General features: G+C 46.5%; 1 protein-coding gene across 1 annotated transcript in view; it reads right to left on the reverse strand.

Annotated features, from left to right (window-relative positions):
* Positions 1 to 11,341, reverse strand: part of LOC144115727 (uncharacterized) — a 51,886-nt gene extending 40,545 nt beyond the window's left edge. Inside the window, exons 1-5 of the mRNA XM_077650215.1 lie at positions 11,217 to 11,341; positions 9,613 to 9,651; positions 8,814 to 8,904; positions 4,537 to 4,719; positions 1,940 to 2,137 (exon numbers count right to left, since the gene is read on the reverse strand). Of these exons, the coding sequence (XP_077506341.1) occupies positions 1,940 to 2,137; positions 4,537 to 4,719; positions 8,814 to 8,904; positions 9,613 to 9,651; positions 11,217 to 11,341 (636 nt within the window). The remainder of the gene's footprint in view (positions 1 to 1,939; positions 2,138 to 4,536; positions 4,720 to 8,813; positions 8,905 to 9,612; positions 9,652 to 11,216) is intronic.
* Between the last annotated feature and the right edge of the window lie 7,824 nt (positions 11,342 to 19,165).

Genomic DNA, 19,165 nt, shown 5'->3' on the forward strand with positions numbered 1-19,165 from the left:
ACAGGAAATACTGTGGATGCAGTCAAGGAAACAGTGCCCATGGCCCGGAAAAGCACTCGGAAAAGCAGGTCGGAAATGGCGGCAGGAAGCGAGATTGACGGCGCGATTTTTCATAGCGACACACAGAAAGCGAATGAAAAGTTCAACCCGCGGGCAAATTCGGTCATTATGAGCACCACAACCACCATGTACACAACAGGTGGTAGCCAACACTTCCAGCAGTGTTTCCCGTCACCGGCGACCCCATCAAGCTGACGGTGTGGTAGACAAACTCGGTAGTTCGCCTACTACCCATCGGGCCATCAGCTGGTGGAGGTCAGTACAAACCAATGACGGTCGCAGACGTGGCTCCATTCACTGACGGCGTTGAAGCCGCGAAGTGCCGGGTTATGGTCTGGGTCGGTGGAGGTCACGGCGCGGCCGTAAGGAACAGCCGGAACCGTGGGCTTGAGTGGCACACAGTGACTGTTCGAGCAGTCGCCTTCCAGCAGCAGGACCCCCATTTCCATTCGGTAGCATTCATATTGGTGTAGGGTGCTGGCCAGTGGTCCATGAATAGTGCGCTACCCTGCAAATGCCAGATTGGCGAGCTTGAAATGTGGATGGAATGTAGGCGCAAAGTGGCGCTATGAATATGGGGCGCATAGAAAGGCCTTGCGAGATTAACTAAACGATCGTTCCTGCTGGCATAAAATATATAATGCTGGATCAGTACTCCTTGAACCAAGTAGCACTCCCCGAACAGGTGGTAGTAGCTCACGATGTAAAAGATGTGGGCATTACGGATGGTGCATTCGTCGCACTGCGAGCGCTGCTAAAAAAAAACTATGTTTATTCAACAAAGATGTCTATTGCGCTTTTTCGTCTATCAAGCCATGACCCTTGACACACGGTTGCCGGCTACAGGATAATGTACATTGCTCTTCGAAAACTGCAACTCAGAGCAATATCAAGGTTGTAATATATGCCAGAGAGGGTGTGATGTCCGCGTTGCCGTGGTCTTGAGCGGCACACAGTGACTGTTCGACCAGTCGCCTTCCAGCAGCAGGACCCCCATTTCCATTCGGTAGCATTCATATTGGTGTAGGGTGCTGGCCAGTGGTCCATTAATAGTGCACTACCCTGCAATTGCCAGATTGGCGACCTTGAAATGTGGATGGAATGTAGGCGCAAAGTGGCGCTATGAATATGGGGCGCATAGAAAGGCCTTGCGAAATTAACTAAACGATCGTTCCTGCTGGCATAAAATATATAATGCTGGATCAGTACTCCTTGAACCAAGTAGCACTCCACGAACAGGTGGTAGTAGCTCGCGATGTAAAAGATGTGGGCATTATGGATGGTTCATTCGTCGCACTGCGAGCGCTGCTAAAAAAAACTACGTTTATTCAACAAAGATGTCTATTGCGCTTTTTCATCTATCAAGCCATGACCCTTAACACACGGTTGCCGGCTACAGGATAACGTACATTGCTCTTCGAAAACTGCAACTCAGAGCAATAGCAAGGTTGTAATATATGCCAGAGAGGGTGTGATGTCCGCGTTGCGTGCGCTTCTGCACATTTATAATTTCTATGGAATGCGAAGGCTGCAAATTTTATGCGATCACCAGCGCCAAAATGAATATCGATAAGGCATTAACAAGCATGCGGCTCTTTCTGGCAGCGTGAAAATTTCGGCAAGAACTAAGTTTCGAAGAGACAGCTATTATAGATGACTACAGAATTAGCGCAAAAAACAGGACGTACCAAAGAGAAGAGACAACACGAGAGTTTGTGTTTTTTCTCCTCTTCCATGCGACCCGTTTATTGAGCTAATTCTGTAGTCATAGATGCCAACAAGCCCAACTTCATGAGCTGAGGAGCTTTTAGATGTTCATTTTTTTATATTGCTCTCAAGGAATGGTGACAGCCTTGCATAAGAACTACTGGATATTTACCTGTAATATAGCCCGTTTAGCTAGCAGGTTGTAGTCCCAGGCGATGGAGCGCACGACGCGACCGCAAGCAACAGCAGGAGCAGGGAGCTCGCGCAGAGCACGGTGACTGCATTCGAGCAGCACGGCCAGCCGTTTCCATTCGGTAGAGTTCATGTTTGCGTAGGCTGCTGGCCAGGGGTCCATGAATAGTGCGCTACCCTGCAATGGCCAGATCGTGAGATGAAAGTGCAGCTGACCTCAATGCACGACTTGGCGCCACGAACATGGGCAACACGGCAAAAATGTCCTGTGAAATTACACACTGCCTGTTTCCGACAAAGACGTCTGGAAGCTAGAGCAGCACTCAGCGTACTGCATAATCACAGGCGGTAACTGCACGCAATGTAAAAGAAGTGGGAATCTGCCTCTTGCGCAGTACAGTGCCTCGCACAGCAAGCGCTGCTGAGCAGAAGGCCACGCAGATTAAATGAATGGGTCATCTATATCTTAAATACTGGTAGCATTTTGTTAACAGGTACCAGTGATGTACGGCGGCTAGAGACTGCCTAAGCAGGGTACTGTGTCCTATGAGAGGCGGAGCTTGCGTTCCTTGCCTGCTCATCGCCGTCCGACTGTGGTTACCTCGAGAGGTCATAGCCCTACTCCTGCATTGGTGCGCTTTCCTTAAGCTTACCGCACAACTTGTCTCTCTACAAGAAATGAGTGGTTCGGATAAATATGCATCGCTTGCCCCCATCTCACTCTTCACATATCACATCTCATCTCACCCACAGTCTTGGCCCACATCTGGTCCTGTCAGTTGGCTTACACAGAGGTGTGCTGCTCCTTAGTTGTGAAAACACCGACAAGCCGAGTTCTCCCATCTTCACAATCTTTATGCTGAGCTGGGATTTCACAAGTCTTTTCTACGGCACTTAGGAATACCTTGAATCCGCGGGACATAGCCGGGACATACTACGTCCTGGGACGAGCCAGAAGAACTGTCTTAGCTGCACACACAGGGTGGCACGGACAACTGGCGCTGTCAGCAAGGAGCTACAGGAGTACGGGTGTGATCTCTCGTGTAAGCCTGTGTGCATCCAGGGACGGGGTGATACGTAAATAATGATTGTCGTTTGAGGACGACCTCAATAAACATCTCATTCCTGAAATTAGAGCCCTGTTTCTTTGCGCCCCTCCGCTCTTCTCTCTGCGGAGATTGAGTGCATTCCGCAACGGTACGCAAGTGTGCGCGTGGCGACGGCCCACCGGTGCCCTTCGGCTCGCGCGAAGCTTCAACCCGCGGTACTTGGCAGCCTACGCACAGCGCAGAACCTAGACAATAGACAGACTTTTGGGGCGACGTAGAGTGTCATGGCACTGCGCTCGGATTCGAGTTATGTCCTAAACGCCGTGGAAAGGCTTTGTGAAATTACAGCGCAGCATAAATATTGAGAAGATGGGAGAACCCGGCTTGCTGGTGTTTCCCTAACCGAGGAGCAGCACGCCTCTGGGACCACTGACAGGACCAGACGTGGGCCAAGAGTGTGAGTGAGATCAGATGTAATATGTGAAGAGTGAGATGGGCGCCAAGCGATGCGTATATATTCAAACCATTCATTCCTTGCAGAAAGACGAAGGTGTGCGGTAAGCTCAACGAAAGCGCACCGCGGAAACCACAGAATCTCTTCGCATGCAACGACAGGGCACACCAGCCTCATATCTTCAGGCGAATCGTTTTAAGCGAATACCAGCAGATTCAGGCTAAGCGCTGGCAGCAGACGCGACTGTACCGTGTCTAATGCTTCGCTGGGCGATGAGCAGTGGGGTGACGTGCTTACAAAGGGCGTGCAATCCTGCGCCAGCACGATATTCGAGACATTCAAATGAATTACCTAGGCATAGGCATGAGAGGTTGCTTTCAAGGAACGCCGAAGGAGCCTCAGATAGAATAATTCGTCATACTATGGTATGACTTCAGCATAGCACACATTACTGTGCCTGTTGCCCGATGTGTTTGCATCGAAACTGCAGCATACCTGAAAATATTCACTCTAAAAGTCCAAGCGAAAGTGCGCACCGAACTGTGCCGGGACGAAAGCAGCGGATCGGGTATACGTAGTGGGACTCATGCCTACTTGCAATGATTACGACTTGCAATCCACAAGACGTGGTCAGAGCTCCCTTCACAATGTAGTTCGATCTCGGTGGTGTTGAGAAGTTGTGCACCGAGCTGCGATTCCACAGGGGACGTGTATGCAACAATGCACGATAGAGAATTCAAGTACCTCACGCGCAAACCGCAGTAAAGTCGTTGGCGGCGCGTTGATTGTTATACTGAGCGCGGCATACACATTCCCATTGCACAATAGCTGACGTACAGCATTCTATGAGCGCTGGCTATACATTCACGAATATAGAGCTTCGGCGGGATATTTGTCCACGGCGACCGTTTTTTTTCTCGGTATTTCTTGTGGACATCAGCATACAAGTAATTGACGCCGGAGATCTGCCACGACAATCTTCCCGAACCTTCTTGATCAAACTACTGCCAGCCGCAACAAGCGCTGCGGCCTCTCCTTATCATGGGCTTGGCGTACACCCCTATATTAAGTTACCTTGAAGCTCTCGGCGTGGCTGGCCAAGTCGGTGCGTCCCATGAGGGCGCTCACGAGGGCGACGAGCTGGAAGCGGCGGTCGTCGCCGAACGGCCCCTCGTCGGAGCTCTGCGCCACGTCCTCCGGCTGGTGTGGACCCTGAACCTTGCCTGCGAAGCCAGCTGACTCCAACGCTGGCAGCGCCTGTGTATCCAAGAGTCTGAGCGAACGGAGGAAACGCCGACTGGAAAAGAACATTTTTCCTTGTGGGCTGCGCATTCTCAAGTGCTCACGCGTCTGGATCTGCGCGAGCGCGCGGTGTCGCTGGGCCACGGCACGCTTAGCGCGCCGCTGCTCTTCTTCGTCATCGTCCCCTGCCTCCCGCCGGTATCGGTGATAATTTGAGAGAGCGGCTATTATGTGAGCGCCCGAGCCGGGCCACTGTCTATCTGGTATTTATTTGGATTAGGCGCTTTTGTGTGCCTAAGACGCCAAACTTCTTTGATGTCTGCCCGCACACGCGCTAATAAGAATTGGCATAGACTGACACGCTTTCGGTGTGTTAGGACCTTGCGCCAATAAATACTTTTCCACTCACATGGCGTGCCCTATTGATCGCCGCAGCCTACTTGCACAACAGCAAAAAGGACTTGCGCCTTCAGGAATGCCTGTATGCCGTGTCTTACTCAAGTACCCGCATACGTTATCGGAGCCCAGAGGACACGAAAAAGTTCATTTGTCTCGCCGCCTGGCCACAAGACCTTTCACTGATGGATGCATCGTGCAGGTTTCGTATTGGGAAGTGCTGAGCACCTTTAGGTTCGTGGCTGCATGCCTAAGCAACGTAGAAATAAAGCTTTTTCGTGGTTTGGATGTTCCGCGATAACTTCATGTGCGTGCACTGATCACTCGTTTCTACACAACCGGCCTTTGTGCTCAACTAGGCCCAGGAATTGGGCCTAAAATTTCGCGGTCGCTGTGCCAGTAGTTACTTGAAAGCTTCTTGCCGGAAACAAAAGCGACCCTACTCGTCAATATGCACGGAGAACACTTTCGCTGAACTCTGCCGTCGCTTCTCTGCAATGCGCCCATGCTGCGGCAGAAAACGTCATTTACGCGGAGCGATTTATCAAAACACACCGCCGCCCAAACGGGACTCCCTGCACTAGCTGCCGCCGATGAATAGGTGCTTGAAATTTAACTGACCTTCAGATCATTGGTTCCCAGGCGTCGCGTGCCCAATGGCTTAAGAAAATAAAAGTTATTTCTTGCTGCCTCCGCCTCTTTTCCCTCTCGAAACCCGCGACCCAGTTCTATCTAGAACGTTTCATGAAGTACTGAAACTGGGTTTGAAATACCGTACAAGGAAAAAGCAAAGAAGGGCTTGTTCCACATAAAAAAACATCACGCGAGTGTCGTTCCAGGTGAAATACGTCGAGCGGATATTTTCGCCGGAAATTATGTGCAACGAAACAAGTCTATGTGGTACCGAGGTTAATACTGTTAGTCGGACGTTCTTGCACGTTAGTGTGTTCATAGCTCAAGAAATGTTAAAACTACCCCAACGACGAGTTGCTATCTTGTACAATCTTGTATATTTCAAACTGTGCACTCTTCCAGAAATGAAACTGTTCACAAAGTTATTGGCTGAATTTAAACACTTTGTTTTTTACCGTTGTTTCTTAGTGACCACACTCGCGCCCATTCTGCCCATCCATGCCAGTTTATCCATTTTTGCAATTCACGTTTTTAACTTCGTCGTTGTCACCTTTACTTTGGTTGACTGTTGGTTTTTAGACTTTTACTCTGGTTGTCTGCCACTTTGCGTTTCCATACATATTTTTATTCCCTCATTTTTCGCCGTTACTCCGGTTAATTGTTGAATTACATATGCATCCGTTCCACTTCGCATTTACTCAGATTAATTGTTGAATGGAATTTGCCTTCTTTTCTTCTTTCTCATGCTAACTTATTGTTGCTTTTCTTTTCTTTTCTTTTTTGAATAAGCGCAGTGTGCATTTGACTCAAGTTTTTATTATGTTTTTTTATATTGTTCTGTAGTATACAGCAGTATTACACGCTTAGTCTGTTGTGCTCTCACACCTATTTTATCTGTACATGTGCGAATGACGAGGTACTCACGTGCTGGGCTTTTCGCATGGTATAGTTTGTGTTGCATTTTCATGAATAAAGAGTTGGCTGTCTGCGCCCGTGGTGTTTATTGGGTTCCTTGTTGCCATGTCCTCGTCATTTTAACATTAAGTTTTAACATTTCTTGAGTTAAGGCTGTATCACTGGCATTGTCTAAAGTATTCCGTCACACATTATATCATATGCAAGGACTGAGTTATTTATGTTGAAATATACACTCGCCAAATAATACAGAAATAATGCTGGAACACTTAGCTAAGGTAGCGCACTGGTGTCTGTATGTGGTGCACCATCGACAGCATGATGGAAATGGGATCATTGCAACATCATAACGAACGGTCACGGCCAAAATAATGCAGAGTGCGCTTCGCCGATCAAACACCACGCACTCAGTACCTGTAGAAAATTACGCGGTACTAAATTAGTATGCTGGAAAATACCGCATGCGCGCTCGTGCATGAACGGGAGAAAAGTACTTCTCCAAGTGACGCATCAGAGGAGCCAGAACACCGAATCGGGCTCCGTATCATTCTCGCCGTCAGTGTACATTTCAGAAAAGATAGGCATTGATATATAAAATAATGAGGAGTACAAGGGATTATGTAACCGGCGTTTAGTTTTAACATTATGCTCCAAATGAAACACAGATATCGATTATACAATGTTCGTAGAATTTTTTTATTTATTTCCCGGGAAGTTAAGAAAGCGCTTTCGTTTTTGCACGTCAGCTCAATTCTTGGTTTTCTGTCTGCAATTGGCGAAACTATCAGGAATTTTTTTTGAAAAGTTAGAGCAATTTCAAAATCCATGCAGCAACGTTCGTCGTTAAAAACTACGATCCATTTTCTAATACCAGATAAATAAAAAAATACAAGCTAAGAGTGAAGGAGTACCTTTTTCATCGTATACATTACAATCAAACAGCCATCGACAAGCATCAGTATCTTTTGAGGCAAAACATTCGTTTGGACCGATTTTATTACTCTGCAAAATGGTAAAGACCATTTCTCAAGCATTTCGCCCCAAATAAGATCAGCACCAGGGGAAAACTGGTTTCCATTGTATCACTCTTGAGTACCTGGCGGCACTGGGGATCGAATTCCGGACGTCCCGCATACGAGGCAGGTGCTTAAACCAATAGGCTAATAGGATTTTCAAAAACCATTAATATCAAACCCCACTATATCACTAACTAGTTACCTTCTGCCAAAAAAGGAATGTCTTATTCTTCACTGTGTCTGTGATTGAGTGAAGGCCTATCGCTTTATAGATGTGCTGTTTTTTTCTAGATTTTTTATAGATTTTCTCGTTCATGCGTAACACAAGGAGGTGAGATGTTTTCCCCAAATACTTTGCCTTCCAGATCTACCATAATTCACGCGATGCGATGTACTACATTAAAAAAGGAGGCAATCCTGTACTACAAAACTACGCCTCCTGTGTGGAAAGGTAAATGTTTCTTTGCGTACTAATAAGTTCGTGGAGGCCACTTCCGCACAGAACTAGAACTCACCCTCCGCGGCACGTGCAGTTTATGGTGAATGGCTGCACGTGGTCCGCCGGGCCGCCAAGATCAACACGGATAGCCACCCATCGTCGGCCGCTCATTTTCTTCTTCCCCGCTGCGAGCTGCTATCCGGTAACTTCTTTATCCTGCTCTCCCCCGCCCCTCTCCCTCTTCCTTCGTTATTTAGCTCGAATGCTATCGGTAGTTCGGAGAAGCCGGCAACAGTGAAACAGCTTGGCGAATAGTTCCGTGTAACCGAGCTTGGCTTTCGCGTGTCCGCGCATTCAGTGCAGCGTGGTGCGTGTTCCTCGAGCGCAGCATTGCTCTAGAGGAGGTGTAGAGATGGTTCGCTTTCTGACAACTCAGTCAGCGAACCGGCGGGGTAGACCCCAAAGGACGCGAGACGAACGCACTGTTACGCAGACTGTCGAGCGCTGGGTATAAGCTTCCAAGCGTGGCGCCTCCGCCTAACGCGAAGAATACCGCTAGCGAGCATCGGCTGGAGCTTCAATTTCCCCGACTTGATAACCCGTTCGAAAGTGACTTCCTCCTCCGGTCTAGCTGCCTGAGCGAGAAAGCTTACAGTGGTGCGTGTTTGGCGTCTTTTTGCAATGCAACTGCTGCAGCGGTCGTGACGCACCGCAACGACCCGGTTTGCACCCGATGCAGCGGCGTGCTCGCTCAGGCCACGGCAGAAATTTGACAGTGCAACCTTCAAGCGGCAACCGTCTCTGGGAGAGTTGGTGCAAATCCAAATCAATGAGCTGGGATGTTTACATTTGATAGTAACAAAATACTGACACGCTGTCACGAGCACTGGTTAACGAGCGAATGCTTCGGGAGGAATTGGAGGGCCCGTCGTGATAAAGAACAAAAGAGAAGCATACGGGCGTGCGAATGGTACTTTTTCTAAACCGGATCGAATATATATTTTAGCTTAAAACCGAATTGATTATCAATCGAATAAGGAGAAAACCGAATGAAATATTTTTGGGCACTTTCGCTACTTATGTGAATATTTAAAGGAGCAATTGTGCCAAAAATACGAAGCGCCAGCGGCGACACGGTATGACGCTACTACTTCTGCAGTTATACCTGCTTGAGTAGGATGTAGCTCTAACTGTCAAAGACGCAACTCCGGCCTCTATTTTCGATTCGCAACAACTCAGTTTATTAACTCTATCATCGTCAAGTTAACTGCACAGGAAACGCACATCTTGCTGTTGATGACGAAAGAATAAACTTACGCGATACCTAACCACATGACATGGGCGAGAGTTAGGTATGAGCTATGGCCTCCGAGATAAGGCATCAAGGGCGAGTTTGCTGAACCTGCCTGGACCCTGCGCTGTCCAATCTCTGAGGCATGTGTAAGCATTTCGAACATCGCCACGTGAATGGAGCACGTCGCGGCGCTGAACCCTGCATCCCGCACATACCTGCGGCAGCATGGCACGCGGCGAGTGTGGACCCTGTTCCTGGAATAGCCGTGGAAGAAAAATACTGTGGGCCTTATTCGAAATTCGTGGCAGTTATTCTAAATTTATTCGAAAACTTCAGCAGTTGTTCGATTCGCTTCGAATAATTTTGGAGCTGCACTGTTTCAGTGTTTGACAAGTCTTTGAGCCGTGGATGTCGTCTTCACGGCTCCCATCAAGCTTTCCGCCCTCTGTTCCAAATTGAATAACCAGCCGGAAACCCGAGGGTGTAGGGTGACACACTCTGAGCAATATGTCCCCTGTGATTCAGGAATAATTTACTCCGTCCCAGTATCATGCGGGAAGAGGCATATCGGTCAAACGGGAAGGTGCATCAATATCTGTCTCCAAGGACATCAAAACAACGTAAAAAGTGTAGCCATATCTGGACACCTGGCTAAGCACTGTAAGAAGTGCAAAATCACAGAAAACAGCCCTGAAAGTATCCGCACCCCTGAGATTAATCGCTGCACCACTATCGGCCTAGGACGAGATAGGTTGACGAGGGAAATCGTCGAAGCCCTCCAAATACACCATGCTGGTTAACAATGCGTGGGCACTGCATCCCTCTCCTTGTCGGAAAAAGAGCTTAATTTTCTGGGTGGCTTGATGGACACTTAAGGTTTCTTTTGTGCCACTTACAGCTAAATGATTCAATGATGCCTTGTTAGTAGTGTCTTTATCTTGTTTTATCGTCCGCAGCGTCTTTTAAGATTTTAATGCTTTTAACCCCCTCCTTTTTTTTGGGGGGGGGGGGGGGGCACGTTCTTAAAGCATTTACGTTTTTCATTTTTTATGTATGCACTTGTATACTCCCATCTGTGTCTCTCATGATTTTAACGCAATCTCCTCCCTTTTGGGTAATTTCTCATTGGTTTTGTTTCTGGTACTGTCATCTGACCACCTTTTTGCGGCTCTCTACATTGTCTTTTTATCGCTTACTTCGTTCGTTTCTCTATTTGAAATTTGAAAGAGAAGGAATTTGCCTGCATGCCCAAACCATGTGAAAGGTATCGGCCACCTCCCCACAGAATGAGTAGCGGCTGTCAAAAGAAGAGTCAAAGTGCTCGAGAACCGCCGGGGACAGCAGGGTGTTTGTAAAGGAATTAATGAGAGTTCGTTCGCCAGCTTTACCCAGTCCCTTCATAGGAACAGGGTAGCACCGGTGTTCGGAACGATAGTGCTCAGTAATGTCTTTAAAAGAAAGAAGAGGGCTTTGATCTGGGTTAAGGTCCTCCCAAGAAACGCCTGGTGCCCTGTGAGTTTGCGGGCTGCCTCATGGGCGGCTTCGTTACCTGGCATGCCTTGGTGGCCAGGGACCCATATGATTAAGCGATGAGATGGATCACAGTCGCGAGTACTCTGGTGAAGAATTTGGTGAGCAAGTGGAGATATCCAACCGAACTCAAAGTTACGACAGGCTCCACGAGTCTGTGAGGATAAACTTAGAGTCGGGATGGGAGGCTGCGGGGGCGATCGCTACCTCCTCCGCATGAGTTGAGCTGGGCGCTCTGAACGAGAGGCCGTCCGCCTGTTTTCCCTCGTGTATGACTGCAGCCGTCTACCATTCCCCTCTGGTGTGGTAGGGGCCTGCAGTGTCAACGTAGAAGTCGTGTTTCTTTGAGGCATAGTGGCTGTGCAGGGCATTCGCCCGTGCCTGGCGCCGGGCATTATGGTCCTCCTTGTTCATCTTAGTCAGAAGGGGTCGAACGTAGAGGGCGCGTCTCCACAGTTCGGGCACTCGAACCCGTTCCCCGTATGGTGGTCATATTTGATATGTAACCGGTCTAAGAGGCAGCGACCGGACACGGTCTGAGCGAAACGCCAGTATTGGTTAGAGAGACGCGCCTCGCGAAGTTCCCGATAGGCATTCACCATACCCAACGCGATCAGTCGCGTGTTGGAAGTGGAGATCGGGAGGTCGAGGGCTCTCTTGAAAATTTTGCGGAGTACAACCTCCAAGTAATCATCGTCATGTTTCCGTAAGCGGAGGTAAGGAGTCGAGTACAGTACTCGACTTGTTACGAAAGCATGGGCGATCAGCACAGCATCCTTACTTCGCAACCCTCCTCGCTTGTTGGAAACGCGGCGAACCATTCGGCCCACCTGGTCGTCGACTTTGCGGAGTTTGGCAAGGGTCGTGTCTGCCTTGCGATGCTGATTAATGTCGAGACCGAGTAGTTGCAGCTTCTGCGCTTCACGGATGGGGCCGCTGGCGAGAGGGAGAGAGCTGAACGGAGTTTTTGCATTTCGGAGAATGTCGAATATGCACAAATTTAGACTTGGACGGGGAGCACTGGATGCCGCAGTACGTAGCACATTGTTCTACTGTGCTCCCCGCTGCTCGCAGGCATTCCTCCATCTCTCCTATTTTTCCCGTAGTAGTAGCCCAGATGGTGATGTCATCGGCGAACAGTGCATGCTGAACACCGCCGACACCCGCTAGCTAGCTGTAGCGGGAGGTGTTTCATGGCAATATTAAAGAGAAGCAGGGACAACACAGCGCCTGGTGGTGTGCCCCGCGTTCCCATCTCAAACGGTCCGTACTCGTTCTCTTGTATGCGTATGTAGGCCTAGCGGACTGTTAAAAAATGTTTGATGTAGTTGAATGTACGTGGACCGCAGTTGGTCTCGATAAGATGTTTTAATATGACGGCGGGTTTAACATTGTCCAACGCACCCTTCAGAGCGAGTGCTAGGACTATCTTGTCATTGTGTGGGTGTTCTATGGGTTCAAAAAAGGTTACCAATGATGTATTCCAATCGGGTGGCAACGAAGCGTCCCCGGTCCATATATATGGCCTTGATATATTCAAGTTGGGTTTCGTATGCCCAATCGGGGGGGCTCCGCGCCCCTATAATACAAATATTCAGGCGAAATCCATAGACGCCCGTAGGCTGTCCGATGTCAGTGAACGTTAAAGATCCCCAGGTGGTCGAAATTATTCCGAAGCCCTCCACTACGCCACCTCTCTTTTCCTTTTTTTCTTTCTCTCCATTCTTGACCCCTTCCCTTACGGCGCAGTTGAGGTGTCGCCGATATGTGAGACAGATACTGCGCCATTTCCATTCCCCTAAAAAAAAACAATTTTCAATTTTTGCTCCAATCCCGTAATCTGCATTGCGGTTTCTGCCGCCTGTGATCGCTTAAATGCCATAACCGCGTTTCTTTTACACCATGATATATTATCAAGTGATCATCTCATCTCCTACCGACGCCAACCGTGTCCGCGCTCACTTACTGTGACCGGCCTAGAAATTACGAGATTCGTGTCTGGGACTGCCTCGATGGCGCTCATATCGGTGGACAAATTACTTGCTTGTAGGCAATCTGCTGCAGCTTCTCTCGATGTCAAGGCGTTGAAAAAGGAGACAGTGGATGAAAATGACTTCCCGCATATGAAAGGGTAGATTATATGCTACCATAAATTAGCTAACATTTCGATTCGCCTCATCTACTCATGCCACTGGACGGTTCTTTTTCCTCATTGCTGCACGCACAAGACTTTCGACACACCTTCTTTGGATTTTTTTAATTTTGCATACCAAAACACCCTCGCTATGCAGCGAAGTTTTTCTTGCTTGAAAATGTCGCGTCAACATTCACATTACAAGCGGCACCTTCGAGATCCAGCGTGTAAAACGGACGAAATCTGCGAGGCGTCGGTCAAGGGCACATCAGCAGCACTAAATTGACTCAGCCATTGCGTCCGTGCTTACAAGGTGTGGAAGGCACTGGCACTGGCACTGGCAAATCAATGCAAGAAAAAACACCTGGAAAAACGTGAAACGTGTGAAAAGCGGGATTTATGAAATACCTCTGTCATGCGGACGCACATAAATTGGTCAAACAGGGCACTGTTTGAATAAATGGCTTCGAGAGCACAAAAGATCCGTAAAGGCGAAATCAGCAATGAATTACCAAAACATTGCAGAGAGCATGAATGCGCTCCGCAGCTTATCAACACAATGGTCATCCCGTCGTATTTTGATCAACGGACCAGGGAGATTAAAGAAGCCTTCAACATCCGACCAAAGAGCGACATATGCGTCTGCATACCTTCTATAGCGCTTCGTGAGAGAGAAATTGATTATCTGCGTGCGATGTCTTAATATTTCACCACCTGTACATCTTATGCGTTTTTCATACTTCTTTCTTTTCCTTCTTATACGAGCGAGATGTATATATTCGACGAACGTGCATTAAAAATCTTGTTGTTATTCAGCGTCGTGTTCTGCCTCTCTCTTTGTCTCGTGCTGCGCTGCTCCCATCACAAGATCATGCACCAACCAGCCCAAATTTTCACCTTCTTGAAGCACATTTCATGTAGACAGGTAAGTCTTAATGCCCTAGCCAGCAAGCATTCACGCGAGTTCACAGATGTATTACACCACCTGTAACGTAATCATGTCCCTGAAATTTGGCACATATGTGCGCTTAGATGCCTGAAGACTGCATGAAAAAGAACTAATTTTATTAAGCCAGAGCCGAGAAATCTAGCATTAACCTTTCGGGGCTGTCCCTGGGACAAACAACTTTTTGGACACGGCCAGCTGTGGGGAGTTTTTTGGATGTCTTCGGGAAAAATGAGAACCTCGTGGGGACATTCCAAATGTCCTGATGGGATATTTCTGGGAAATTTTGAGGAGGTTTTGTGTTTTTTGGGTTGTAGACGTGAAAGACCAGCTCCCTCGTGCCAATTATCCCGGCGTGGTTTACAAGATTGCCTGCGCCGACTGTTCATCAGTTTACATAGGCGAAACGAAAGATTTCAAAAGACACCTGAAAGATCAGTACGAAAAGAAAAAGTGACAACGACCGCAATTGCGGAGCATGCGCAAGAGACTAGTCATGAAATTAACTGGGATGAAGCAGATATAGTGACAACGGAAAACAATGTATCAGCCCGCCGAAATCTCGATTCATTAATCATCCAGACTACGCCCAAAACAATAAATAAGAATGATGGCACATTGCACCCTATCATATGCGAAATGCCTCAGAACGATAGTAACCGCTACAAAACGTCCGGGACAATATAAAAACTTGAGTCAAAGGCACACTGCGCTTATTCAAAAAAGAAGAAAAGAAAAGCAACAATAAGTTAGCACGAGAAAGAAGAAAAGAAGGCAAATGTCATTAAACAATTACCCTGGGTAAATGCGAAGTGGAAGGAATGCATATGTAATTCAACAATTAACCGGAGTAAGGGCGAAAAGTGAGGGAAAAAATATGTATGGGAAAAGCAAAGCGACAGACAACCAGAGTAAAAGCCTAAAAACCAACAGTCAACCAAAGCAAAGGTCACAATGACGAAGTTAAAAACGTGAATCGCAAAAATGGATAAACTGGCATGGATGGGCAGAATGGGCGCGACTGTGGGCACCAAGAAACCACGGTAAAAGACAAAGTGTTTAAATTCAGCCAATGACTTTGTGAACAGTTTGATTCCTGGAAGAGTGAACAGTTCGAAAAAATACAAGATTGTAGAAGATTTTACCTCGTCTTTGGGGCAGTTTTAACATTTCTTGAGCTATGAACACACTTAAGTTCGAGGTGGTTCTGGAATACGGTAAATCCTATCAAAAACCATTCTTTATCATGGGTGATATTAACATTAATACAGTGTCTGAAGACATTTATTCACACGACTTCAACAATCTTGTTGCATCGTACGGGTGAGAAAACACTATACCAGGACCAACTGTAATCACTCCCAGTTGCTCTACATCCATTGACATTTGTGTCACCAACCACAACACTTCAGAGCTCGTTCATTGCACGCTCTCCTGTGACATCAGTGATCACCTACCTCTTTTTTTCGCCACGCATCGCCTATCCCATGAGGCTCATAACGGCAGTTGTTTTCAACATAGAAGTATCAATCCAGCAAGCTGACTGGTATCCCGTATACCTAGAATATGAAGCAAACAGAGCATATGAAACGTTCTTAAAAATATTCAGAAATTGCTATAACTCTGCGTTTCCCCTCGAGAAATAAAAAAACGTAACAAGAATATAAAGAAACCATGGATTAATCATGCACTATACAAAAGAATAGTAGCTAAGAACAAAATGTTTCACAAATTTCTTGCCACTAAAGACGGAAACAGTTTTGCTGATTTCAAGAAAATCCGAAATAAAGTAAATGCTGACATGAAACAGGCTAAGTTAAAATATTATGAAACCATGTTTTCAAAAAATAAAGAGCAATCCTGCAAAAATATGGAAACAAGTCAACGCCCTCAGGGGAAAAGGCTTCAATTCCGACCCAGTAGAACACATGCTGGTGAATAATGCTGTTCTCCGCGGGAAAGAGTTAGCGGATGAAATTAATAAATACTTCATTTATACAGCATTGTGCCTTCAATCCCTAGCCAACAAAAAAACACGGGTAGGCTCAAAACAAACTCTATAGTCTTAAGTGCCGTCACACCTCCAGAAATTGACAAAATCATAAAGCAACTGAAGCCAAATGCGGCGAGCGGTTATGATGACATCCAAGTCTCTACTGTCAAGTATGTGTCATCTGAAATAAGTCCTCTATTGTCACATTTAAAAAACATATCTCTATCAACAGGAACTTTTCCTAACCAGCTTAAAATAGGTGAAGCAGTACCTATACACAAAGGAGGAACACGAAATGATTTCGTTAATTAAGACCAATTTCAGTGTTACCGGTTTTCTCAAAGGTATACGAAAAGCCTATAAATAATCAACTGACTATGTTTCTGCAAAAATATAATATAATCTCACCATTTTAGTTTGGGTTCCAAAATAAAGCAAGACCCCTGAAGAGGCCCTGCTCAATGTAAAATAATTAAATATAAGGAATTTTAAAGCAAAAATGTTTACTTCGGGAATTTTTCTTGATTTACGGAAGACCTTTGATTCTGTAAACCACGAAATTTTGCTTCACAAACTTCACGGGTATGGAATTTCAGGCGTTGCATCAGACCTCATAAAAAGCTATTTGTCATTAAGATACGTGTTCATAAACCTCAATGGAGAGCACTCTGAAAACTTAGAAATAAAACTAGGAATACCTCAAGGTTCCATACTAGGTCCCACGCTCTTTTTTTGTGTATAAATGATATCACAGATGTTGAGTACACACCTGATATAATTGTCTTTGCTGATGACCCTGGTTCATATTTTACAGGTAAACACGCAAATGACGTAGAAAAAGCAGCTAATCTTTGCCTGTCTCAACAATCTATTTGGCTCGACGACAATAGTCTGCAACTATATACGCGTAGAACAGTTCATACTTTTCAAACCAGTCAACAAAGTTACAAACGAAAGCCTCACACTTAAATTCAGAATAGAACACATTGAACAGGTACATTTTCAGAAATTTCTAGGTGTCTAGTTCAGTGAAGATCTATCCTGGACTCCACATATTAATCACCTTCTAACTGATCTTTCCCGTGCTGTGGGCTGCATGAGCTGTATAGCTCCACTTTTCCCTCTTTGCCTGAAAAAGACTTTATATTATACGTTATTTTACTCACAGCTACTTTACGCAATATTACTGTGGGGCACTACAACTAAAGGAAATTACGACAGGATGCTCGTACTGCAAAAACGCCTTATACGTCTATTTGAGAATTATACATGTAGAATACGTGACCTACCAACCCAGCCACTCTCTTTAAGACATGATATATTACCGGCCAACAAAGTGTATTACTCTAAACTGATTCAATTATTCTTTAAAAAACCTTTACACTAGATTTACAGATATATCGCCACACTATAGCTTTCGAACCCATACACATCAAACAAGAAAAGTGAGAACAAATTATGGGAGAGAGGATGTGATTATCAAGCAACAAAGTTATTTAACCATCATGAGTCCTACATTGATATTGCGCTACTATATAAGCCCTTGAAATTACAGTACAAAGCATTCCTAATGATCACTGATGATATCTTACGTATATAGCTGCACTCATATGCCCATGCAAATCACCACTCTTTCGAACACGTTTTTTTTCCCATGTTTCTGTCAACATGTTACCCAGCGGTTTCTTTTTCTCGCCAGTGTGTTGTCGCGGATCCTGTGATGTGCTTTCGATTGTTGCGTTAATCGACAGCCAGCATTTTATGTTCATATGTACTTTATATTTTATGTCTATGTGCACAACGTTTCATCAGGAGAAATCCCTGCAAATGTATTGAAGTTTTGCCTGATCCGAACTAAAGATGGGAGTCGAGGCCTTGTCAGGCTCAATGCATTTTGCCTCGTCTTCCACTTTCCAGTGAAAGAAAACAAAATGGTCTGAATCTGAACAAAATCGGAATCTAACGTGCAAGAACGTCCTACTAACAGTCTTAACCTCACGACCACATAGACTTGTTTCGTTCCACATAATTTCCGGCTAAAATATCCGCTCCACGTATTCCATCTGGAACGACACTCGCGTGATGTTTTTTATGTGGAACAAGCCCTTCTTTGTTTTTCCTTGTACGGTATTTCAAACCCAGTTTCAGTACTTCATGAAACGTTCTAGATAGAACTGGGTCGCGGGTTTCGAAAGGGAAAAGAGGCGGAGGCAGCAAGAAATAACTTTTATTTTCTTAAGCCATTGGGCACGCGACGCCTGGGAACCAATGATCTGAAGGTCAGTTAAATTTCAAACACCTATTCATCGGCGGCAGCTAGTGCAGGGAGTCCCGTTTGGGCGGCGGTGTGTTTTGATAATTCGCTCCGCGTAAATGACGTTTTCTGCCGCAGCATGGGCGCATTGCAGAGAAGCGACTGCAGAGTTCAGCGAAAGTGTTCTCCGTGCATATTGACGAGTAGGGTCGCTTTTGTTTCCGGCAAGAAGCTTTCAAGTAACTACTGGCACAGCGACCGCAAAAATTTAGGCCCAATTCCTGGGCCTAGTTGAGCACAAAGGCCGGTTGTGCCGAAACGAATGATCAGTGCACGCACATGAAGTTATCGCGGAACATCCAAGCCACGAAAAAGCTTTATTTCTGCGTTGCTTAGGCATGCAGCCACGAACCTAAAGGTGCTCAGCACTTCCCAATACGAAACCTGCACGATGCATCCATCAGTGAAAGGTCTTGTGGCCAGGCGACGAGGCAAATGAACTTTTTCGTGTCCTCTGGGCTCCGATAAGTTATGCTGGTAATTGAGTAAGACACGACATACAGGCATTCCTGAAGGCGCAAGTCCTTTTTGTGGTTGTGCAAGTAGCCTGCCGCGATCAATAGAGCATGCGATGTGAGTGAAAAGGTACTTATTGGCACAAGGTCTATACACACTGAATGGTGTAAATCTATGCCAATTCTTCACACTAGCGCGTGAGCGGGATGCACCAAAGAAGTTTTGCGTCTAGCGAACACAACAGCGCCTAAACCAAACTAATACGAGATAGACAGTGGCCCCAACTCGGGCGCTCACGCTTCCCGCTCTCACAAATTATGACCGATACCGGCGGGAGGAAGGGGACGATGACGAAGAAGAGCAGCGGCGCGCTAAGTGTGATGTGGCCCAGCGAC

This window comes from Amblyomma americanum, chromosome 1 (assembly GCF_052857255.1).
Source record: "Amblyomma americanum isolate KBUSLIRL-KWMA chromosome 1, ASM5285725v1, whole genome shotgun sequence".
Lineage (NCBI taxonomy): Eukaryota > Metazoa > Arthropoda > Arachnida > Ixodida > Ixodidae > Amblyomma > Amblyomma americanum.